General features: G+C 39.8%; 1 protein-coding gene across 3 annotated transcripts in view; it reads left to right on the top strand.

Moving 5' to 3' along the window:
• Nucleotides 1–26037, top strand: part of PRKDC (protein kinase, DNA-activated, catalytic subunit) — a 203295-nt gene that overhangs the window by 121841 nt on the left and 55417 nt on the right. For all 3 annotated transcript variants that reach the window (XM_047842188.1, XM_047842190.1, XM_047842189.1), the window contains 11 exons: nt 649–856; nt 2746–2935; nt 4534–4746; nt 9843–9955; nt 12171–12302; nt 15223–15402; nt 19943–20148; nt 22512–22650; nt 23522–23710; nt 24407–24631; nt 25863–25971. In XM_047842188.1, the coding sequence (XP_047698144.1) occupies nt 649–856; nt 2746–2935; nt 4534–4746; nt 9843–9955; nt 12171–12302; nt 15223–15402; nt 19943–20148; nt 22512–22650; nt 23522–23710; nt 24407–24631; nt 25863–25971 (1904 nt within the window). The remainder of the gene's footprint in view (nt 1–648; nt 857–2745; nt 2936–4533; nt 4747–9842; nt 9956–12170; nt 12303–15222; nt 15403–19942; nt 20149–22511; nt 22651–23521; nt 23711–24406; nt 24632–25862; nt 25972–26037) is intronic.

The raw sequence follows: 26037 nt of genomic DNA, 5'->3' as shown, positions 1-26037 counted from the left end.
ATATTTGAAACTTCAGAAGTAGGAGGAAACTATAATGATTATATAGGAAAATACAAATGACGCTCTAAAATGTCTATTCTAAATTTTATGAGTGTTTTGTTAAGTACTAATTATAAAAGAAGGGTCATAAGCTTTTTGTATGATTCTGTATATCAATTCATTTTCCATTCTGTCACAATTTTAAACTCATTTTTGCTTTTCAAATTACATTTGGATTTCATAAGCATTCATAAATTGTAAACCCTAACCTGGCTTTTAACTAGTTTAAGTTTTGAATATTTTATGGCACTAATTTTTGGAGTGAATTGTTTTAGCAAGGCAGTGAAGGATTTTATAAAATTTCTTAAGGTGTTTTCTCAGTTTCAAAATAGCTAATATTGTATACTCATCATTGAAAACTTCCCAGATAATAGAGATAAGAATAAAAACATCTAGTTTTTCACTGATGCTGAAGTTTGGAATATTCCCTTCCTTCAGTGCATATTAGTGTTCATAACCCATGTTACACTCTTGATACAATTTTGAATGTGGTTTTCCTCATGTTAAGGTTTATAAGGGTGAAAGACTATCTTCTCGACATGACACCATGTGTAGGGCATTCTTTCTCATTTGACGATATCTGAAAAATCTTTCCTCTCTGCTTTTCAGGTTAATTATTCGAAATTTCTGGAGCCATGAAACTAGATTACCTTCAAATACGTTGGACCGATTGTTAGCACTAAATTCCTTATATTCTCCAAAGATAGAAGTGCATTTTTTAAGTTTAGCAACAGATTTTCTGCTTGAAATGACCAGCATGAGCCCAGATTATCCAAACCCTGTGTTTGAACATCCTCTGTCAGAATGTGAATTTCAGGTGAAGTATTTGTCTCTACAATAATAAATATTATAGGGGCGCCTGGGTGGCTTGGTCGGTTAAGCGTCCGACTTCGGCTCAGGTCATGATCTCACTGTCCGTGAGTTCGAGCCCCGCGTCGGGCTCTGTGCTGACAGCTCAGAGCCTAGAGCCTGTTTCAGATTCTGTGTCTCCCTCTCTCTGCCCCTCCCCTGTTCATGCTCTCTCTCTGTCTCAAAAATAAATAAACGTTAAAAAAATAATAATAATAATAAATATTATAAGCTTTTCCTATCTGTTAGTCAGCAAACATTTTCTAATAGAGTTAAACTGGCTGTCTTTGTTTTATTGCGATATAAGTGACATGTTAGTTTCAGGTATACAACATACTGATTTAATATTGGTGTGTACTGTGATGTGATCACCACGATAAGCTTAGCTAACATCCATCACCATGGAGTTACAGACTTTCTTTCCTTGTGACCAGAACTTTTAACATCTTCTCTTTTAGCAACTTTCAAATATACAATACATTATTATTATTATTATTATTAATTACATTATTACAACTACACGTTATATCGCCATGACTCATTTGTTTTTTTAACTGGAAGTGTGTACCTTTTGGCTCCCTTCACCCATGTCCCTTTCCCCCATCCTCTGCCTCTGGCAGTCCCCAGTCTGTTCTCTATATGTATCAGTTCAGGCTTTTTGTTTTGTTATTGTTGTTTTTTGGATTCCACATGTAAGTGAGATTCATGTGGTATCTGTCTTGCTCTTTTTGATGTATTTTCTTTGCATAATGCCCTCAAGGTCCATCCGTGTTGTCACAGATGGCAAGATTTCCTTCTTTTTTATGGCTCAATAATATTCCATTGTGTGTATGTGTGTGTGTATGTGTGTGTATATATATATATACACATACGTACACACACACACACACACACACACACACACACACATCACGTCTTTATCCATTCATCCATTGATAGACCACAAAAGTTGCTTCCATGTCTTGGTTATTACTAATAAGCTAGCATAGAGATGCGTATATCTTTTCAAGTTAGTGGTTTTTTAACCCAGAAGTAGAATAGTTGGACCTTATGGTATTTCTATTTTTAATTTTTTGAGGACTTCTATACTGTTTTCCATAGTGGTTGCACCAATTTACAGTCCCACCAGCAGTGCATGAGGATTCCCTCTTCTCTACATCCTTGCCAACACTTGCTATCCCCTGCGTTTTTGAGCATAGCCATCCTGACAGATGTGAAGTGATGACTCATTGTGGTTTTGATTTGTGTTTCCCTGGTGATTAGTGATACTGGGCTTCTTAGTTTATTTGGAATACTCACACATCCTTTCTGAAACACTTCTATTTGCTTTAACCTCATCTGCTCACACGCTCTTCACATGCTCACACTTGTCCCCCTTTCAGCCTCCACTTGGGTTTTCCTTTCACCATAATACCATCCCCCTTCCCCATCAGCACCCCCCAATCCATTTGGTAGATGCTAAGGTTGTGCTATCTCTCGGCAGCCTTAATGGTCTGTGATGATTGAAATAATAACAGTTGTGCTCAGTTCGTCTATGCCGAGCCGGGCAGCATAGCCTGACTTCTCAGCTTGTTGCAGCTGTGGTGCCATTATTGGGTGTGGCATTAAGCCATTTCATGCAGAATGTGATGGAGGAGAAAAATGGTTTTCCTCCCCCAATACTAATTAGTATATTCTAATTGGCAAGTAATTTATTTAAAAGTTTTAAATTTGAAGGGGTTCTTCTTCAGCTGTTTCCCACACAGATATATGAAATTATATACCTGTCTGCTAATGGCACCATTGGATTTTAAATAAAATTATTTCAGTGTTGCTAAAGAAGGACCATGATTTCATTTGGAACTCTCTTACGTACAGGAATATACCATTGATTCTGACTGGCGTTTCCGAAGTACTGTCCTCACTCCAATGTTTATTGAGACTCAGGCCACCCAAAGTGTTCTCCAGACCCGGACCCAGGAGGGATCCCTCCCAGTTCAAGGAGCTATGGCTAAGCAGATACGGGCCACCCAACAGCAGTATGACTTCACACCTACACAAACTGCAGGTACCTGTCAGCCTGGACACGTGCCTGCTTTGCACCAGGCAGTATGATCTATGGAAGCAGCCTCCACTGCAAGAACATTGGCTGTAAGAGTAGTGAAACAGTAATAGAAAAAAGTGTTAAGAACCACAGAAAAGTCATGTCAGTCAAAGGAGAAAAGGATTGAAGTTCCTAGAGGTGTCAAATTCTTAGAGTTAGAAAGTGGAAGGGGGCCTCTAGGGGTTGGGTGAGAGGCAATAGGGAGCTAGTATTTAAAGGATATGGATTTTAGGGCATCTGGGTGGCTCAGTCAGTTAAGCGTCCAACCCTTGATTTTGGCTCAGGTTCATGGTTGTGAGATCGAGCCCCCCATCGGGCTCCAGCTTAAGATTCTCTCTCCGTCTGCCTCTGTATTTCCCCCGTGCAGGCTTGTGAGTACATGCACATGCATTCTCTCTCTCTCTCTCTCACTCTCTCTCTCAAAAAAAAAAAAAAAAAAAAAAAAAAAGATACGGAATTTTGTTTGAGAAGGTAGAAATGCTCTGGAGGTAAATTGTGGAGATGGTTGCCCAACTGTGTGAATATACCTGATGCCATAGAAATGTACACTTCAAAATGGTTAAAATAGTTAATTTGGTGTTCTCTAAATTTTACCACAATAAAAAAATTGAAAAGGATTATTTTTGACTGGAAAAAGCGGAAGTTACAGTACATTTATGTTTTGCTTTGGTTTTGTCCAGAAAAGTCTGTTTAATGCAACAAAGTTAAAATCCTTTATCTCAAAAGCAAGTACTGAAGAGCTAAACCAAAATCATTTACTGTGTTTATAGTTATTAAATTTTTCTTTCTTAAATTGTTCACCTGTTTCCTTTGATCAGCAAAGTACAAGTTGTAGAGTAAAACACGTAAATCATTTCAATTTATTTTTTATTTTTTTTTTTAACATTTATGTATTTTTGAGACAGAGAGAGACAGAGCATGAACAGGGGAGGGGCAGAGAGAGAGGGAGACACAGAATCTGAAACAGGCTCCAGGCTCCGAGCTGTCAGCACAGAGCCCGACGCGGGGCTCGAACCCACGGACCATGAGATCATGACCTGAGCTGAAGTCGGACGCTCAAACGACCGAGCCACCCAGGCGCCCCGTAAATCATTTCATATAAATATTTCAAACATTTTTCCTTTGTATCATTTTTTTCATGTCTGTTGGTTCTGGAAGTAGGATTGATTTGAATAATTACCATGGATATTTTATGATATTGATGTTAGAAGACATGGATCTTAGTACCTTATAACACAGAAAAGGTGTTACTGCTTGAAGGAGCAGGTGGAGTATTTTCCTGCTTCACAAATGAGGACCCTGAGGCCCAGACACCTGAGCTGCCTCGGGTCGCTCACTAGTAACTGATAGAACTTCTGCCCAGCGTCTCTACCCTGACATGGCTGTCTCCCTGGAGGAGCTGTCCCCATTCCTATGGCAGGTGAGCACACAGAGGCCCCAGGTGTCATCCCCAGGATGCGCACACCTCGTGTCCCACGGTGTGGCTCCCAGTGTGGCAGGTGCAGTGGTGCGGTGTGGGTATGGCAGGTTGTGCAGAGCTGAGCATGCTGTGACATTTGCAGATGGCAGAAGCTCCTTTAATTGGCTGACTGGGAGCAGTATTGACCCGCTGATGAATTATACAGTCTCATCCTCGGATTCCTCATCTTCCTCCTTGCTGTTTGCCCACAAGAAGAGTGAAAAGGCACAGAGATCACCCTTGAAGTTAGTGGGCCCTGATTTTGGGAAAAAAAGACTGGGACTTCCAGGGGACGAGGTGGATAACAAAGCAAAAGGTAAAGTAAGCTTGCTGAAATGTATTTAAAATAAGTTAATGCGGAGGCTTAGATAAAGTGCGTTTCTGACTGCATTCACATTTCCTTGTAACCTGTAAATAAAACCATTAAAATTTAATTCAGGGGCGTCTGGCTGGGTCAGCGAGTACAGCATGTGACTCTTAATCTTGGGTGTTGTGAGTTTGAGCCCCATGTTGGGGGTAGAGTTTACTTTAAAAAAAAGTAATAATAGTAATAGTAAAATTTAATAAATGGGCATTTGCCATGTTGAAAGCCTAATTTTAGGTGGACCAGAAAAAGCTATAGAATAAACTGGACTCAGTCCGTTCATGTGGTGACTCTCTGAACATCAGGGCTTGGTAAGGCAACAGGTAGGTGATGCTGAGATGAGGCAGAATTAGCAAGTCTCAGAGAGAGAGTGAGAGAGCACCAGAAAGGACCTGAGGAAGAGGCCACCTTTGGGACTAGCCTTGTGGACTTGGGTGTGGGAAGAGGGAGGGTGAACAAGGACCAAGGCAGGAAGTATGGAGCATGTTTGGGAAGTGGAAGGGACCCAGGTCAACTCGAGAACATGTACTGACTGGCAGGCCCTGTGGCAGTCTGACCAAAGTGGTGGTGTGGGACACGCCCACCGGGAGCATAGAGCAGACAGCTGGGGATATGGAGGCAACCACAGCTGTCTGTAGTGACCCAGACAGACAGCAGGGGTCTCTGGATGACTCCTTAAGGGGCCCGCATGGAGCAGCATGTGGGTTGCCCGAGGGGGCCCGGGAGGTTGAGGTCACAGGCACCCTCCCGCATACACCCAGGGTCCCAGTGGGGAAGATGAGGGGAGACGCGCCATGGGGGCTGCAGGGAAGTGCTGGCAGAACACGCAGACCCCATGCTGAGGGCCAGGGTTCAAGTCAGCTCTTTGGGAGAAGGGCAGCTCTGGGAGTGAGTGAAAGCCCAGAGGAAGAAGGTGGAGAGACAAAAGGTCCCAACATAGAACCTTGGGCAAATGCCAACCTTATGAATTCAGGTATAAAGAAGTAAAATCAGGAGCAAGGGTAAATTCCTTTTATTTTTAAAAATGTTTTTATTAAGTTTTTTATTTTATTCCAGTGTAGTTGACATACAGTGCTGTATTAATTTCAGGTGTCTACTATAGTGATTCAGCAATTCTGTACATCATTACCCAGTGCTCGTGATGTTTTAAGTACTCTTAATCCCCTTCTCCTGTTTCACCCATTCTCCCCACCTCCCCTCTGATATGCTTTCTTTTATTTAAGATTTATTTTTAAGTAATCTCTACACCCACCTCACCCAAACTCACAACCCCAAGATTAAGAGTTGCATGCCCTAGTGACTGAGCCAGCCAAGTGCCACTGGTATGCTTTATTTTAAATAAGGGTAAATTCCTTTTAACGGAATCATAGGAACTGAACACATGCATGAAATGCTTTCCTCGCTTCCAACCACTCTGTTTTGCATTTAGTCGCAAGTCTGTAGCCATACACAACTCTCTGGATTGTAGGAGAGCTAAATCCAGCCTTCTTTTGCTTAGCACTCTGGGTTTGAAGGGAGCTCATGAGCGCATTCCTGGTATGCCCTGACCCTGCTCGTCTGCCCTCCACCAGTCTTCTTTCTTTTATATCTTCTTCCTCTGCTGTTTCTTTGCCAAACTGTCTTCCAGCCAGAGTGCATGGCTCTCTGTCCTTCCGTAACTTTGACAATGAAAGCCCCGAAGTTAAAATGAAGTCCCAGAGTGACTGTCACCTTCCCACGGTTCATGAATTGTCTTTCACACCCTTTGTACTTGCTCACCTCAAACCCATGGCCATGCACCTTCCCATAGGATTGTCGAAGAGGCAGGTGTGCATCTGGGGCAGCCTCCAGTCCTGCTAATGCATGGTGACTGCCTGTGGCCAACTCTGCTGAACGGGCAGGAGGCTCAGGAACAGGGAAATGCTGAGGATGCATAGTCCACAACTCAAGCTGTTGAGCAGTGTTTCCCTGTCTTCACTGACTTTGTGTAGAAATTAAGGCGGTAAGAGGTGAAACCTAACTTTTAAACCATTTTCCTTAAAAGTTTTATATGTGAATTTGAAAAAGCTGGAACTGAGTAGGTAAAATGAGTACTATTAGCTATCCATTTTAACTCGATTAATATATTTGAATCTCCCCTGTACCTTTGTTGATGTAAAATGTTTTGCACACTGTCTTCCTTGGGGTTTATGTATTTTCTTGCCTAGAGAGGAATATTTGAAATTCATTAAAGTATGGTGGGGGCACCTGGATGGTTCAGTCGGTAAAGCACGGGACTCTTGATATTAGCTCAGGTCATGATCTCACTGTTGTGAGATCAAACCCTGCATTGGGCTTTGCACTGACAGCGAGGAGACTGCTTGGGATTCTGTCTCCCTCTCTTTCTCTGCCCCTCCCCTGCTCACACACTCTCTCAAAGTAAATAAAGAAACTTTTTAAAAAAATGGTAAATTAATCCTTATTGTGATACTATTTATTATCCTTAAAACTTAAAAGTTTGAAATTGTAACCTAATTAAAATACCATCATTTTCAACCATTATTGTAATTCTTTATTTCAGTTTCCTTTAGTTAGTTGTATTAGAGTAATACATGCATGTAGTTTAAAGAGCCAAATACTTTGCCAAAGCTTGTTAGAAGAAACAGTAACCCATTCACTCCTGAAATCATCGTTGTGCTATATGCTAACTAACTTGGATGTAAATTTAAAAATTAATTAATTAATTAAAAAAAGGAAGAAGGAGAAGAAGAAACAGTAACCATACCCGTTTCCCCAATTCCAGACACAACCACTTACACCCTTCCATAGCTCCGAACACTATTTGTATATTACCACCCTGCCTTTTTCCTCCCGTCCAGTATGAGTCGTTCTCTTTTGGCTTTTGCATTATGGACATCGAGGTCTTGGCTCCAGCTTGTCTGTTACCCCCGTCCACCACACACACGACAGTGAATTCGTCCTGTGCTTTCCTCCTGGAAAGGGTTATGTCTTGGTCTTGGTTTCATCGTATTTTCCTCTTATTTTGGCTACATAAATATTATTTGTGTTCAAGCCGTAGTGGTACTATGACTATTTTTCTTGTACAATAATTTTTTCTGGGCATTAATAATTATTTTGGTTTAGATCCCTACATATTTATCACTTGTTTTCCTCTGAATTATCTTTTAATGTGTCCCAACGTATAAATGGTTTATCTTAAAAAAAAAAAAAAAAGAATCTTCCTGGAGCTTTTGGGTTGCCCTGTTCCAGGCTGCTTGCTCTCGGAGTCTGTTCAGCCATGGTCTGAACACCCTGCTCATCCTGAGGGTCTCTTCACCTCTCCTGGATCTGATTCTCCTTCCTTGGTGTGTTCCTTCTTTCTGGTGGATCACCTCCCTGAGTAGCTTCCTGAGAAAAAGGGTCAGAAACAGTAAGCTGTTGGGTCTTTTGGGTTTTTTTTTTTTTAAGTTTATTTATTTTGAGAGAGACAGAGTGTGAGCAGGGCAGGGGCAAGAGGGAGGGAAAATCTGTATTGTCAGTGCAGAGCCTGGGGGGCTCAAACTCACTAAACTGTGAGATCTGACCTGAGCTGAAGTCAAGAGTGGGATGCTCAACTGATTGAGCCACCCAGGCACCACCGCCCCCCCCCCACCCCGCCCCAAGCTGTTTTTGAAGCCTTGATGCCTTATGTTGTTTTTGATCACACTCACCCCTGCTGGGTAATTTAGCCATAGAATTCTGAGTGTGAACATGTAGTCAGGGTTTCCTAGTCCCCAGGGTTGGGTAGGGAAACCTGGTGGCATTCTTTGTGTTGATCCTTTGTAAGAATTGTATCCTTTCTCTGCAGATCTTAAGAGTTTTAGGAAATTTCACAAAAGTGTCCTTTGGTGCGTGCAGGTCTGTTTCAGTCCAGTTTTCTGGGCACAAGGAGGGTCTTGTCACATTGCTAACTCATTTTCCAGTTTTGGAATATTTTTTCTTGATAATTTTGTTGATGATTTCCTCATCCCAGTTTTATATTTGTAATCCTTTTGCTTGGATAGCAGACCTTCTGGATCACCTTGGTAAATTTCTCGTTTTTTTCATTTTGCTTTGTATTCTGGGAAATCACTTCAACCTTACCTTGTAATTCTTGCTTTTAAGTTATGATACCATATTTTTAGTTTCCATGAGTTTTTTATGTTCCCTGAATGCCCTCCCAGTCCTTGATCCACTGTTGCAATTTCTACTCTTTTTGATAAATGATTAAGTTTTTGAAAAATTTTTTTTCCCGGATGGGCTGCTTTCAAATGGTTGCTCTTTGCCTATTATTTATTTTCATTTCTGTCTTTCATGTTTGAAGGTTTCCTCACAATGTCTGGTGACTTGGCTTTTCGCTTATATTCCCAGAAGGGGCACTCAAAAGGCATTTGGAATAGCTGCATGTTGGGCGTGTGGAGGTCAGCCTAGACCAGGACGTGGAACCCCCTGATGTGTTGATACTTTGGTCTGTGCTTTTGTGCTGGTGGATTACCCAGAGGCAAAATCTCCAGTCTCTTGCCTGCAGGCTTTAGGCCAGGGTGCCAGCACTCTTGGAGGCCAAGAAGGGGGAGGCACTGCAGGTTCCGGAAGCCCTCGTGGTCGCTGGTGGAGTAGTTGCTCTGCCTGCAGCCATGCCCCCCTGTGCACCCGTGGGCCCTGTGTCCTCTCCCAGGCTATCTACCTGCAGCACGGTGGGCAGGGGGTGAGGGCATTGCTTTCTAACCACACCTCCTGCTGTAGCTTCACTTTCCTCCCTTCCCCTGGAGGTGCCGGGTGCTGCCAGACCCTGAGCCTTCCAGGTCTTCTCCACTGTCATTGCTTTGTCCCTCGTTCTCTGCATGGTGGCAGTGGGTTCGGCTGCGTAGTTATAACTTTCTATTCTCTAGCTTCCAAAACTGATTAGTGGTCTCCTGTGCTGTTCTCTGTCATTAAAACAAACAAAACAGAACAACTGGATGAAAGTAAAAAATGGAGATAAGCAAACAATTCCACTTTTAGAAGATTCTAGAAAGGAGGTAAAGCCAACTGCGAATTGGCCATCTGTAACAAACCTGCTTTATATTCTTCAGGTACAGACAGTCGGGCAGAAATATTAAGATTACGCAGGCGATTTATAAAGGACCAAGAAAAGCTCAGTTTGATTTATGCCAGAAAAGGTGTTGCTGAACAAAAACGAGAGAAGGTTTGTATCTGTTTTGAGAATTTGGTCAGAAATACTTCTTTTATATCAAAGGATATATACTAAGGAAATAAGCTTCCCATCAGATATTTGTTCCAAAACAAAATTACAGAAGCAGCCACCATATGAATTAAAGTTCCTCTGAACCAAAGATTAGTCCTCTAATGTAGATGCAAAGGACAGTCATGACTCACTGATGAAGTCATGGGAATCTTGGAATGGGACCTGTGTGAGTAGTCCCATGAGTCTGCGGTATGGTGTGGCTCACGGGCACTGCCGGGACCTCAGCTCTGCCCTTTATCTCGGGAGCTCACTGCAGTATGGTTTTGTTCTTCTCTGTGTACAGACTGGCTTTCTCCATGTGGTGGAGACGGACGCAGCCCCCACTCATTCCTGAATCATCTTACAGCTTTAGCCTCTGGGAGGGATTGGCCAGAGCCTTGACCCACCTTTGGTCTGGGGCTACTGTGGAATCAATAAGCTGTAGTGAGAGGGGTGAGGCCACATTACAACCAGCCCCTGTCATGGGGGTGCCTGGATGAAGAGGGAACGGTGAGCCCAGAGAAAGGGGTGGGCAGGTTGGTGGATGGTTCAGGGCTATCTGCTGAAAGCAGGAACTTGAGGACCTTGTGTGGCATGAATTAAACATTTCTCAAAATGTGGAAATAATGAAAGAGGTTGTTTAGCCATAGCTTCAGTATTACTTATAAATCAGTAGTTAAGACAGAATTTTCAAGAAAGATGAGATTGTGAGTTAACAAAAAAAACTGGCTTTGTATTAATTCAGTTTAAATCCTCAATCACTTAATTAACTTCCACATCTGAGTATGAAGTGGCCGAATGGTTCCACTATATTGTCTGTGGTAAGAAAATGCACTTTGCATCTTTCTCTTGTCTCTGTAAGTACAGCGATTCTCTTGAAGAAGAGGGTTCAAAATATCAGTGCCCCGGGATCCTCCTACGCTACCTGTCAGCGGCCCCTCCCCACCTGCAGGGCATTCTGCTCCGTCCACTCAGAGAGGTAGCCACTGCCCCTAATTAAACCTGAAACCCAGCTGGGCTTGCCTGAAGGAAGTAAGAGGCAGACTCTGAGCAGAGGGAAGAGAGAAAACCAGGATCATTGGGCAGAAATCACAGGGAGATATTTTGGTCTGACACAAAGAAAGTCCTTTTAATAATCAATAAATGTGGAACGGCCTGCTGTGTGGGGCTGTTCATGCCCTGTGATGCACGTGTTCTCATCTGAAGCGGCTGACCTCTCAGTAAGGATGCGTGGTGGTGATCAGGCATCGGAAGGCCATGCACTTCCTTTGTTGGGAGCATTGTGCTCAGTGTCCGGCCCGACTCTGAATGCTAGGGGTACAGAGGTAAATATGATGTAAGCGCTCGGGGGCTACAGCCCAGCGTGTAAAACAGAACAAGCCCAGAATGAGTTAAGATTATAACAGGTGCGGTGTTGGAAATTAACCAATGTAATGAGCACGTAGGGGAGACTATTAAGAGGAAGTAGGAAAGGAAGCCTCTTTGCAGATGATGTCTGCAGTGGGAACCAGGAGTGAAAAGCTGTGGAAAGACATTTTAGGCAGAGATGAGCAGGTCCCACAGCCCTGTGTGGTGGGGAGTGGGGGTGACTCAAGAGCAGGTGCAAGGTCAGCCTGGCCTGAGCAGGTGAACAGGCGTTGGAGGCTGTGGTGATCTCACTGGGCCTTGGAGCCCAAGATTTTTCTAAGAAGAATTAAAAGGAAAAACGAGCTCCTGGGTGGCTCTGTCAGTTAAGTGTCCATCTTTGGCTCAGGTCATGATCTCACCGCTCATGAGTTTGAGCCCTACCTCGAGCTCTCTGCTCTCAGCACAGGGCCTGCTTCGGACCCTCTCCCTGCCTCTCTCTCTCTCTTTCTCAGAAATAAACATTAAAAAAAAAAAAATAGGAAATACAGCCCCCTGAGATAGCTTTAAAAAGTTTTAATTCAAGTTCTCTGATTTTAGATATTCCCATTACTCTGTGATGCATATTTAATTCATCTTTTTGCTGTTCATTTACCAGTGATTTTTATTTTGGCTTTATTGTCTACCATAGATTGGTAAAGCATAGTGACCAAACTGTTTTGGATAAAAATTGTCATCAAGTTCACCTTTATGTTAAGGATCATATTTCATGCACTACTGATTTTTTAAAATAAGAATTCTAATCTTCCTTTTTTGGTTCTAATGATTATAGGAGATCAAGAGTGAGTTAAAAATGAAGCACGATGCTCAAGTCATTTTGTATAGAAGTTACCGTCAAGGAGACCTTCCTGACATTCAGATTAAATACAGTAGCCTGATCACCCCCTTGCAAGCTGTGGCCCAGGTTGGTCCTTGAATGCTGCATTCTTCTTTTGACAGATAAAAACTATTTAACAGTTCCACGGATCTACTAGGTGTAAGAAAAAATGGCTGATGCTACTCTGTAACATAACTGAGGTGTTGATTTGTCTTAAACAGTGGATTTGGTTAAAAGACATTGGTCCAAGTCTTGGCTCTAAACCTGCTTCTCGCTGGTGCAACTTACTTCAACTCATCCAGAAGATAGCCCTGCACTTGGGGTTCTTGTCAAGACACTTAATGCTCTGAGCCACAGTGTCTTCATCTGTAAAACCAGGGAGCAAAATCTGTTCTTCTTACCAATAATGTTGGTCAATGAAATAATGTATAAAAAAATTACTATAAACTTTAAAGTGCTAAGCCACTTAAATCATTGCTTATATGGGATCCTTTTGGTATGGGGGGGGGGGCGGGAATCCAGGGAGTATCAGTTTATGGGCGGGATTAGTATTCTTCCTTCTCTGTTAATTTTCTTAATAGTAGAGGATTGGAAATATTTTTCTAAGTCATTAGGGTATAAAAGTATTGAGAGTGAATGAAGTTTCTAGCTGAGTTCTCTGAAAAAAACAGGTATATATTCCCCAAAAGGCCAATTAAGATTCTTTTGACTTTTATCAAAATAATTTTTAAAGTTGAAGAGTACTATAATATATATGTGGCATTATGCTAGGTGCTGAAATATAATGCCATAAATTTTATTGTAATTAAATTTTCAGAACTAATGTTGTATATAGTAGGTATGTCTGCATCGCCTTTTATTCTTTTTTAAGCTTTTTATTTAACCTAAATAATTATAGATTGACAGGAATTTGCAAAAATAGTACATATTCCCATGTACCCTTCACCCTCATGGGTGGTATCTTATATAACTGTAATACGTTATTTCGATCTAGAAATTGACGTAGGAACAAGAGTATTGACTGGACTGCATTTTTCCCTGCATTTGTGTGTGCGCGTGCGCGCATGTGTGTAGAGAGACAGAGTCTATGCGATTGTATTATACACGCTGATTCATGTAACTACTGTCACAGAAGAAAGAACCCTTGTTTGTTACAGAGTGCTTTCACATTTCTCTCATTAGATCCTCTCAGTAATTTTGTGACATAAAGGCAGTTGTTAGACACATTTACAGATGAAGAATTGCAGTTAGCAAAGAATGGATGTTATGATTTAAAGCAACATGTCTTGCTGGGTGTGAAACTAAGACAAACCCCAGCCCTGTGTTCTGATTCCCGGCCCCGTGTTTTTCTCCCCGCCACCATTTCCCAGTTTTTCTCGTGCCTTGCACACATGCATTCACATCACTGCCTCAGAAGCGGTGCTGCCACCTGCTCTCCTGGGCATGGTTTGCACCTGCCCATGTTGGAGAGGTATGTGGTGTGTACGGATGGGAGCAGGTTAAAAGCCTGATGCTGCGTAGAGACCCACGTCCAAGTCAGTTCACCTCATTGGTGCTTGGAAAAAATTAAGATGCTGAATAGTGTTTCAAAAAAAGGACTACATTTTTTCTGTTCTTTGAGGAGGAACGTGTTTCCTATATTTCTCAAATTCCAATACTTTGTTTATTCAACACATGTTCTGTATGGAGCATCCTTCTGGATGACAGGGACTCATCTAAGCACTGAGGTGCAGCTGTGGACAAAACAGATGAGGCTTCCTCTGCTGTCCGGGGGCTCCCCTTCTTCATCATGAGCCTTGCATGTGAGAGAACTAAAGGGGAACCTGTAAACCAGCCGGGATGGGACATGTCCAGCAGCAGCATTCTGTTCTCTGAAGATGTTATTTATCTTAATCATCACTGCATTACTGTAACAGCAGGAGCATCTGGGACTCCCTGGGAAATGAGAGAATTTGTGCATAAGACTCAAGAATTGGGGTTGTAGACCTGGGAGCCTGTCTGCCACAGGTTAGGTGAAAAAAGCAAGTTAGCGAACAGCAGACGTGTGCATGTCCATAAGAGACCAACCTGTGCGGTGGCTGTCTTCATGTAGTAGAATTATGAGTGATACTTGCTTTCTTTTTTCCTAATCTATATTTTCTGAAATTTTACATTGCAACCTTACAACTTTCTGTAAGACAAATACATTACTTAAAATAAATAACAAAGAACAGATCAAATTGTACTTTTTATTCAGACAGTTTTATCAAGCAAAATAATTTTTAAATTTTATTCATGCATTCGTGCCTTCATTTAAAAAATATAGACCCTGCATGCCAGGACTGTTCTTAATACTGGTGTCATAGGCACAGATACAGGATAATGTTCCTGTGGTCATGGAGTGTGAGGGTTAATGCCATAAAAGATGCCTTTAAAGGTAGCATGCTTTTAGGGCTGAAGCCACCAAACATGAAAAGCACAAAAATGGCTACTGATGGTTTTTAACAGTTTAAATTGTCATAATGATGGGACTTTGAAATTTTAAGTTGGCATTTTATTTAAGCTTATCGCTTATTCTCTTAAGCTTTGCAGTAATGCTGATGTGAGGATAGTACCTAAAAACCTCACTTAACCTCTCTGAAAGACCTTCCCAATTACGGCACTGATCGCTTGATGTGTATCATCTTGGCTAATCCTCACTACAACCCTGAGATGTGTTGTGTTATGCCCACGTTAAAGATAAGGAATCCAAAGGTCCAGACTCACTCGTGAGTTAAGCTATGTCTCCGTATGTGATTAAGTCAGCTTATATACTTGTGGGCCCCAAATCCATGGTACCACAGATGTATTTGGTTAAATTTCAAATACTCCCCACGTCAGTGCCTGATAAAACTTTCTAAACAAAACTGAGATGTAAATTAGATATGTTTGCAGGAGTTTGTATTTTCAAATAAGCTCTGATGGTAGCAGTAATTTCTATAGCATTTTTACTTCAGATCCTAATTTGTCTGTTTTGAATATTTTACAGAGAGACCCAATAATTGCAAAACAGCTCTTTGGCAGCTTGTTTTCTGGAATTATAAAAGAGATGGATAAACACAAGACCGTGTCTGAGAAAAACATCATTACTCAAAAGTTGCTCCAGGACTTCAATCATTTTCTTAACACCACGTTCTCTTTCTTTCCACCTTTTGTTTCTTGTATCCAGGTGAGCGTCTACACATGTGCTTCATAAACTGCATTATCTACTTTGCCATGACCTGACTGTGTCACAATAACTTCATTTGTTCCACAGGCCAAAGCACAAGGTGTTTAACAATTTAGGTGTATTCTGTATGGTTACCTCTTCCCTGATGAGGTGTAATTTATTCGTTTTTTTTGTTTTTTAAACAAACTTATATGGGCACCTGGGTGGCTCAGTCGGTTAAGTGTCCGACTTCTGCTTGGGTCATGGTCTCACAGTCTGTGGGTTCGAGCCCCGCGTCGGGCTCTGTGCTGACAGCTCAGAGCCTGGAGCCTGCTTCAGATTCCGTGTCTCCCTTTCTGTCTGCTCCTCCCCTGCTCACGCTCTGTCTCTGTCTCTCTTTCTTTCTCTCTCTCTCTCTCTCTCTCTCTCCTCCCCCCCTCAAAAAAATAAACATTAAAAAAATAAAAAAAAAAAACTTATATATGGCAGGATAATTAGAAATCAGCCTTGGTGTAAAATGTTCTGATTTTTAATATGCCAGTCCCTTTAGTGTTTTGGTTAAACCCTGTATGTCGTTAGTAGTTTTTCCTTAGGTACTATTTCTCCAAATTATTTCCTGCCTCCTGAGTGCCTTTAAGAAATGTGGACTGCGCATATTCCTGACTTTGTTGTAAGTTGTGGGGACAGTGAGTGATGGAAGAAGCACAAATTTCTGCCCTCCTAGAATTACAGTGGGTGACAAACAATAAACAAATACAGAAGATAACATAACATAGTAGTGTCATCGAACTTGAGTACTACGGGAGTACTAAAGTAATGTAGGGTAGTAATGAAGCAGGGAGGGAGACAGCCTCTTGATCAGGGTGGGGGCTGTGTACTTAGACCGAGTGGTCAGAGAAGTCATGCTAAGGTAATACAGTTTGAGCAGATGTTAATAGAGGCATACTTTGAGTTACTACTTAAACATGCCTTTGGAAGGTTACTTTTTCATATAAGAAATGTTTCCTTTGCTGTTCAAAACACGATCATTACAAATTCCCTAATGGAAAGCCTTTTTTTATTTTTTATTTTTTTAAGTTTATTTATTTATTTTGAGAGAGAGAGGGAGAGAGCAGGGAGGGGCAGAGAGGGAGGGAGACAGACTCTCAAGCAGGCTCTGCACTGAGAGCACAGAGCCCAATGTGGGGCTCAGACTCATAACCCTTGAGATCATGACCTGAGCGAAATCAAGCGTTGGACGCTCAACCGACTGAGCCACGTAGGTACCCCTAACGGAAAACCAATTCATTTTAGTATTTTTATAACTAGTAACCTCCCTGGGGTAATTTAAAATACATATATATTCTTGGGGCACCTGGGTGGTTCAGTCGGTTAAGCATCTGACTCTTGATTTCAGCTCAGGATATAGTCTGATGGTTCATGAGATTGAGCCCTGTGTCAGGCTCTGCACTGAAGGCATGGAACCTGCTGGGGATTCTCCCTCCTTCTCTCTCTGCCCCTTCCCAGCTTGTATGCTCTCTCTCTCAAAGTAAACACATAAACTTTAAAATAAAATAATGTTATTTAATATTATTTATCAGTAGCTTTGGTTTGCAAACTAATTGGGTAATAATTCCCTGAGATGAAACACTTGGTTTTCCTGTTTTGTTCTTTCTGATGTAGCATGAAACTGTTAATACAGTTTCTTTTTATATATTAGTTCTATTTTTATTGGTTTATAATTTACAAGTAGAATTCCTTCATTATTTCCCTCCTGGCTACACTAAAGATAAGATTTGAGAAATTGCATTGAATCAGTCAGTATTTCAAAAGAAGTTTCTCTTTACACTGTATTCTGAAGTGATTTTTTAAAAATCTGAATTCCTAGTTTTGTCCCTATATTTCTTTTTAAAAGCTGTTTTTTTCCATTGTTTTTTAAGAGAGTCATTAACCGTCATTAAGTAAATAAATTACTTCTACTCGCTCTAGAGCTTGCAATTTGGCATTGCCTTTGGGAAAAGCAACATGATTGCAAGTTAGTGCTGCAGTTTGCAGCATTTGCTGTTACGACTTTGTTTGTGGTTCATTTCTGAAACTATGATTATTTTCCCTCTCTCCATGATGTCTTAGCACATTTGGCATGGCATTTATGTGACTTCTTGTTCTAGCAAGGGGTAGGGTCTCTTTGAGATGCCACTGCCCCACCATGACATCTCAGAATGAGTTTCTTGTCTGCTGCATATCCTGTATTTGTCAGACTATCCTGATTGTATCCCAGTCAGTGACTGGCAAACAGATGTTAATTTGGTTTAATTTAACAGATGTTAAATACATTTATGCTATTCATCGCTTGTTTGAACTTCATATAAAATTTTAACTTTCTTGGGGCGCCTGTGTGGCTCAGTTGGTTGGGCATCTAACTTTGGCTCAGGTCATGATCTCCTGGTTTGTCAGTTTGAGCCCCACATTGGGCTCTGCACGGGCAGTGTGTGGACCCTGCTTGGGATTTTCTTTCTTTCCCTTTTTCTGCCTCTCTCCTGCTTGTTTTCTCTGTCTCTCAAAATAAATAAACTTTAAAAAACTTTTTTTGGCTTTCTTAAATTTTTTTTTTAATGTTTATTTATTTTTGAGACAGAGACAGAGCATGAATGGGGGAGGGTCAGAGAGAGAGGGAGACACAGAAGCAGAAGCGGAAGCGGGCTCCAGGCTTTGAGCCGTCAGCACAGAGCCTGACACGGGGCTCGAACTCATGGAGTGTGAGATCACCACCTGAGCCGAAGTCGGAAGCTCAACCGACTGAGCCACCCAGGCGCCCCTTGGCTTTCTTTACAAAACACCTAATGAGGATATTTTATGTGTAAATCTTTATTTAACAACTATGGAATATTTGAAATGAAGAAATGGCCCTTGCCTTCACCTACTGCAGTGAGATAAGAGTCCAAACAAAAAATATTGTTATTAATTCTATTAGGCAGTCACCATTTTACAAATTAGACTTCATTACTCTATTCTCTTTTGGAATTTATAAGAAGTGTAATCAGTCAGCTGAAGTTTTTTTGGCTTAGCAAATCACTCTTTATAAAGTAAAATGATACTGGCAACAAGATTATACAGAAGAGTCAGTCTTCTTGAAAATATACTCGCAGAACTCAAATTGTGAGAATGCATTTACATATAGAGGAGTAATATCCCAGTAATAGTTGTTTACTTATTTACAACTATTTCACAAAAGACTTCTATTGGCAATGGGAATAAATCTTAATGTCAGGGGCAACATTGTTTACTACAGTGTCTAGAATATAGAAGGCATTCGATAAATATTTATAGAATGAAATGATTCCTTGAAACTTAAAAGTATATTTATTTTAAAAAAGTCTTGTGTAACTCAGGGTTTCTCTCTCTAAATTAGCAGATGTTGTCTCAAAATCTGACACCTCAACTACGACTGAGGCTTCGCTGTGTTATTAATTAATTTTATTTGGATTTTTTTCCTGTACCACTAGTTCCTTCTAATAGACATTTTTGTTTGCTAGCTTGCTTTGGAGATCTGTATTCTTTCAAGACCTCTAATGTAGAATTTAAGTTGGCTTAGTTAGACTTAGTAAGTAGTCCATGCATGGCACAGCTGGGAGGAAGGTGGTGTGGATGTGGCTTAGTGGGGACTGTCTTCACTGACTTTTCCAGATACCTGCGTATATGTGCATACACAGACGTACACACCCACACAAGAACTATATGCATACATTCAGCTGTGTTTTAATGAAGATGCTGCCATACTGTTTTTTTTAATCAAATGTATTTTTTTTAAGTTTATTTAATTTTGAGAGAGTGTGTGTGCATGTGCATGTGAGTGGGGGAGGGATAGAGAGAGAGGGAAAGAGAGCATCCCAAGCAGGCTCCATGGTGTCAGCACAGAGTAGAATGGGAAGCTCAATCCCACGAACTGGGCGATCATGACCTGAGCTGAAATTGAAAGTTGGCTGCTCAAATGACTGAGCCACCCAGGTGACCCTGCCATACTATTTATATTGTTCTGCATATTGATTTGTAGTTTATTTTTTATTGGTGTATATAGGACTCTCAAATTGAGAGTTACAAAGTAAAGGCCAATATAATTCCTGAAATCCTCTTATTCAATATTATTGTGAATCGGTTAGCCCCTGGGTGGAAGGAGATGGAAAAAAAGATGTTAATTAGAGTAATGGAAATCAGTACCTACTTTCTGGTGTTTGGATATGAAATCTGTGTTTCAGCCGCTTTTCTCACCCGTTCAGGCTAAATATTCCTGGAAACTGCAATTGATGCCTAGATATACAGAGTATATAATTTTTCATAATTTGCTAGTACTTTTCCTTAAAGTAATCTCTAAATTGATAGTGTAAAAATCAAAGGTCATTTCCTCCTTTGAGCAAGCTGAATGTTGAGGAAATTTTGTTAATAGAATTACACAGAGAAATTTTCTGGTTCTATCACTACTTACATCAAAATGTTCTTTCATGTTTAGTAAAATGAGTTACTCACTTGTGAAGATACGGTCAAAGCATCACAGCCTAAATAGCTGCATGTGTTTGTGGTTTCCTAGGAAATCAGTTGCCAACACACAGACTTGCTGAGCCTCAACCCAGCTTCTGTCAGTGCTGGCTGCCTGGCCAGCCTGCAGCAGCCCGTGGGCATCCGCCTCCTTGAAGAGGCCCTGCTCCAGCTGCTACCACCAGAGCCACCTGCCAAGCGGTTTCAGGGGAGGACTCGCCTCTCACCTGATGTCGTCAGATGGATGGAACTTGCTAAGTAAGCTTTGTGATCCACTGTTGGGAGAACAGTGAATTTGATTAAAGTAATACACAAAAATCGTTTCATTTTGGCAGAAAATGAGCAAATAAAGTTGATCGTAACACTTCTGTGAAATTTTTTGAAAAATCTCTCTGGCTAAGTACCATTCCATGAGTTAAGAATAGTTGTCACAACAAGGAATGTCTTGCTCCAGGAAAGATTAATTAATTAAACATACACAGTCCTTTTAAAAGGACTCAGGGTGTTAACTACCAAGTTTAGTTTCCTGTAAAGTGTGGCCGTTACTTAGTTTTGTATGTTTTTACTGCTTTACTTAAACGGAATTGAGGATAATTTATTTTCAGCAGGACTCAAACTCTTATAGACAATTTAATCCAATTACTTTATTTAGGAAAAACAAGTTCCATTTTGCCATTCTATGCCATTTTGCATTATGTGTGTTTTTTTCCTTACTTGTGGTTTCATTATAAAAAAGCCAGTGTCGGGACGCCTGGGTGGCGCAGTCGGTTAAGCGTCCGACTTCAGCCAGGTCACGATCTCGCGGTCCGTGAGTTCGAGCCCCGCGTCGGGCTCTGGGCTGATGGCTCAGAGCCTGGAGCCTGTTTCCGATTCTGTGTCTCCCTCTCTCTCTGCCCCTCCCCCGTTCATGCTCTGTCTCTCTCTGTCCCAAAAATTAAAAAAAAAAAAAAAAAAAAAAAAAAAAGCCAGTGTCTAATTCTGAGAAGGATGTTAGATTAGGTTAAAATTAAATTTGAACTTATATTTTTTAGTGCTGATTTTTAGATCTTCAGGTTCTAGGAAAAAAGAGAATAAAAGTAAACGTGAGGAATCCTTGTACTATTCATATCTTACCTGAGCATTATGTGTGAACAAGACATTATGTCAGGTGCTAAGAAGAATTAAACATATCTCCCAGACTCACAAAAGTAGCCAACCAGTAGGAAATATATGTACTTTCCTGTATAACTAACCATAACATGAAATGGGAGGTGGTGAGATCTCTGAGAGGCAAGACAGAGGGCAGTTCAGAGGGTGCGTCTTGGCTAACACTGCTTCTGTCTAAGGAGCTGTTGTTATCCTGTTGTTCCAGATGTGTAGATGAACAGTCAGTAACAGTTTGTATATTTAATATTTTCAGAGAATGAGAAACTCGTGTGTATTTTCTGGGTAAATGAAGCACACAACTTTTAGAGCCTAAACTTTAAACACTGTTTTCTAACTTTATTTAATACTTCTTCATAGTTTACATATAATATTTTACATTCCTTTCAAACAGAGTAGTGAGAACATAATTTTGCCTGTTGATGATTTGGGTCATCATTTTGACCATGTTATAGTGCGTATCATCCTGGGACCATGGGGCCAGTGCAAGGTGGATGTGAGACTGATCTCTTTTCCAGCTACTGAAAAATGTTTGTAATTCTCATCTCCTCTTGAGCTCTTGGACTGTGAGCTGTTGTCCTACCTCCCATCTCCCCACCTCTGCCTCTGACTTGTTACCCATAAGCCTCTATGAGCAGGGCAAAGAGAGGGCCATGTCTACTAGATTTTTATCTAAATTTGGAATCCTTAGGCTCTGAGAGAGCCCGTGGGGCTTTTTTGATGTAATAAGTACATGAGATTTTATACCTGCGAAAGGACCAAACTGCAGGAAAGCCAAGGAGGAAGCAGTCCTCACTGGCTGGCCAGGTGACTGCAGCATCAGGAAGAGATAACATTTGTGTTGAAACTTAAAAGAGGGGGAAAAAATTGTAGGGGAAGGGAACAAACTTATTAAAAATTTTCTTGAGAATGTCTTAACAGAGGAAGTTTGGTTGAAGGGGTAAAGTAGATTTTTGTTAATGTGAAGAGAAGAATGGGTGCTCAAGCATATAGTAAGGCTGTAATAAAATTACTTGTCAGTAGAATCAAGATGGCCCATAGAATGTGGATTAAAACATGGCTTTATTAGAACCAGGATTAATTTTTACTCACTCTGGACTCTTGGCTACGTTCCAAATTTTAGGTCTAGACAGGATTTCAAATAGGTCACCCACTGGTATGTGCATTATTACTGTAATGGATTAACACAGAATGGTCTTATTTAATGACACAATTTATCCATTGTAAACTTACAATATTTTCAGATTTCACTTTAAATGCACTTTAGAATAATCTCTGCTTCCTGTGTGACTAAAGTAGTAAAACCTAATGGTAACTTCATAGTGTGTAAGATTTTATATTTATAGAACAAAAATAACATATATCCTTTTTGGCTAAGATAATGTGACATCTGGATTTAATATCATTTCATTAGAATAAAAACTTTAAAAATATTGACGTAGTCATTGATTTGGACTTTCTTTTTGGCTTGTTTTTAGACTGTATAGATCAATTGGAGAATATGACGTCCTCCGTGGTATTTTTAGTAGTGAGATAGGAACAAAGCAAATCACTCAGAATGCGGTATTAGCAGAGGCAAGAAGCGATTACTCTGAAGCTGCTAAACAGTATAATGAGGTAAAACTGATCACTAGCAAATATGCCAGTTGCTTAAGCACTTTTGTTTTCTGATTGGAAAAACTGTTACCTTTAGAATTTAGAGTTTTGTAATGTTTCAACTTTATTCCTGGTTTTTACACAAAAATTAGTAGCAGAGAATAGTTTCATAATAACAAAATGTGAAATAACTATTGCTTTATCTTTTACTCTTTTTAAGAAAACATCATTGAATAAAGGAGAAAACATTTCATACCAAATGCTGTAAAACTGTTAAGATGTTATTTCAGTATCTGCTGTTATTATATAATTTCTCTTAGGGTAGATTGTTTTCCTTCAGTAAGTAAAAACTTTATAAAGAGATAGGTAAAAATTGGTTTGGAGATGACTAAGTTCAGCTTTGTACAGTTTGTATTTTGAGTTGCCAGTGGCTATCTAGGTATAGATATCAAGTAAGTAGTTTAAATTCAGAGTCCATGACCTATGAGATTCTTGAATGAGCAGTCCAGATTGTAAAGTCCTTTGCAATTTTCTGTAAATGTCCTATTTTCTAATTTTCAATCTAAGAGCTCTTTAAGTAGTAAATAATCCACAGTATTGATTCAGATCAAATTTTGGGTCATTCAGAATCTTCAGTTTATTAATTGGCTTCATTGGTAAGTTTCTCAGAGAAATCGTTTCCTCTTGGTTTTTATGTTGATTTGTTCCTATGAGATTTCTTTTGGTTTTTTTTCTTCCATTTAGTGTTACTCTGTTTTCTCTTTTCTCTCCCCTTGTCATAAATCTGAAAATTATTGTCCTTAGCATGAATAGTTTACTACCTATAATACAAATGTTTTCATTTATATTCCTTCCAACTTTTAAAATAAATGTATGAACTTTTCTTCATGAGGCTCTCAATAAACAAGATTGGGTAGATGGTGAGCCTACTGAAGCTGAGAAGGATTTTTGGGAACTTGCATCCCTTGACTGTTACAACCAGCTTGCTGAGTGGAAATCATTGGCATACTGTTCTATAGTCAGCGTTGACAATGAAAACCCTCCAGATCTAAATAAAATGTGGAGTGAACCATTTTATCAGGTGGGTAGAATTACATTTGAAGTCACTGAGATAAATATTATAGATAGCTGTTTTCTAATTAATGAAATTGTTTAAAACTTCAAAAACAAGGTAGTAGTTATAAAGCATAGAACATTTGTATAACCTGACTCCCCCCAACAACTCCATAATATTGTCAAATCTCTTTAGCCATTCTTTTTATCTCTTTTTTAGCCACTTTTGGCCACTCCTTTCCAAGTATATGGGATGCATTTAAAAATAAACATTAATATCCATAGTATAACTACATGGAAGAATATTTCTTGGTGTCTCTGCCCTGAGACACAGGATACACATGGGGTAGCCCTTACCCCTGAGGTGACATGGTTCCCCTCTCATGGGATCACCCCAACTCTTGGAGGGAAATGACTCACCTGGTCCCCACAAAGCAACTGTCTTGGCTGTGCTTGTAGATTCCTCACTTGTGTGTAACATCCAAAGATCTTTCAGCTAAAAGTAGCTCCCATTTTCCATAGAACATGTTTCTGTGTATTTTGTGGTTACAAAAATCAATAATTTTAAGTGAATGTGTCCTAAGAATTGTAGTTTTAGGTTTGAAACATCAAACGTTGTCACTTTGCATCTAAATCTGGACCTACAAAATTATACCAATGGATATTGTAGTACTAAAATACTCATATTGGTTTTCTGAAGTTAAAGTAGTCTTCTCTTCCTTAGGAGACCTATCTACCTTACATGATCCGCAGCAAGCTGAAGTTACTGCTTCAAGGGGAGGCTGACCAGTCCCTGCTGACATTTATTGATGAGGCTGTGAACAAGGAGGTTCAGAAGGCTCTTATTGAGCTGCATTATAGTCAGGAATTGAGTCTTCTTTACATCTTACAAGACGATGTTGATAGAGCCAAATATTATATTGAAAATTGCATTCAGATTTTTATGCAGGTAATACAGATACACCCATCTGAAATGTACCATTTCTATGATACTTTTAAGTCCATAAACTCATGAACAAAAAAAATCAACACACAAAAAGTTTCTTCTAAAATCTTTTCACTTTGTCCTTTGTCTTAATGCATTTTTTTAAATTTTATTTTTTATTTTTTTTAAATTTACATCTAAATTAGTTAGCATCTAGTGCAACAATGATTTCAGGAGTAGATTCCTTAAGCCCCTTACCCATTTAGCCCATCCCCCTCCCACAACCCCTCTAGTAACCCTCAGTTTGTTCTCCATTATTTATGAGTCTCTTCTGTTTTGTCCCCCTCCGTGTTATTATAGTATTTTTGTTTCCCTTCCCTTATGTGCATCTGTTTTGTCTCTTAAAGTCCTCATATGAGTGAAGTCACATGATTTTTGTCTTTCTCTGGCTAATTTCACTTAGCATAATACCCTCTAGTTCCATCCATGTAGTTGCAAATGGCTTAATGCATTTTTAGTCCCTTTTGTTTTTCTGTTTAAGAAGTTCTTTTTTTGTTTTTTTGTTTTTTGCTTTTCCTTGGGTTTTATTTTTTTCTTCCAAGATTTTGTTTAAATTCAAGTTACTTAACACATAGGGTTGTGCTGTTAAAGAACACTTGAGAGTAGACTTTTCATCTAGAGTGGCTGAATGGAAGTTTGGTTGCTTTGTGGAGGGTATGAACTAATCTTCCCTGATCATTTTCCACCATTATACCTTCTTTCCTTTTTGCTTTTATGAGAATCTTCTGATATTTGGTTTTAAAGTCAGTGTCTTTATAGAGCCTATTAATTAACATTTATCATTGGCTGATATTGATCATAGAAGCATATTCATTCGTTATCGTTATTTTAAAAAATTTTTGAATTTGTTTAGTAGAGGAAGTTTATTGGAGAAGAAGGAGTTGGCTTCTGTAGTTGGCAGTTTTACTTTATAGGATGTTGTGATTTTTAAAAACTGGTGGTCAATAGAGGCAACAGTAGCCCAGTTGTATTGATTTTATTGACTTCATTGAGCCAAAATGTGATTAAAAACCTGCATTATTTAAAAAACTTTAAACCATTTGTTAATTGCTTCTATGAGCTAATTATTAACTATTCTGAGACACATTTTTGTAATTGATGTAAGGTAGTTGCTGTATTTCATGTTTTAGGGAACTGTATTAAAATTTAAAGTAGGAAATTGATTTTTAAACAATGTTAAATATCTTTTTTCTAGAATTACTCAAGTATTGACGTTCTCTTACACAGAAGTAGACTCACCAAAGTGCAGTCTGTACAAACTATTATAGAAATTCAGGAGTTCATCAGTTTTATAAGCAAACAAGGTAATTTTTTTAGACTACCTTTTTTTCTTTTATACTTATGGAAAGGTTTTGGTATGATTATTTTGC

This window comes from Prionailurus viverrinus, chromosome F2 (genome assembly GCF_022837055.1).
Source record: "Prionailurus viverrinus isolate Anna chromosome F2, UM_Priviv_1.0, whole genome shotgun sequence".
Classification (NCBI taxonomy): Eukaryota; Metazoa; Chordata; class Mammalia; order Carnivora; family Felidae; genus Prionailurus; species Prionailurus viverrinus.
Note: the sequence above shows the minus strand (reverse complement) of the source record. Positions and strands in the feature narration are given on the sequence as shown.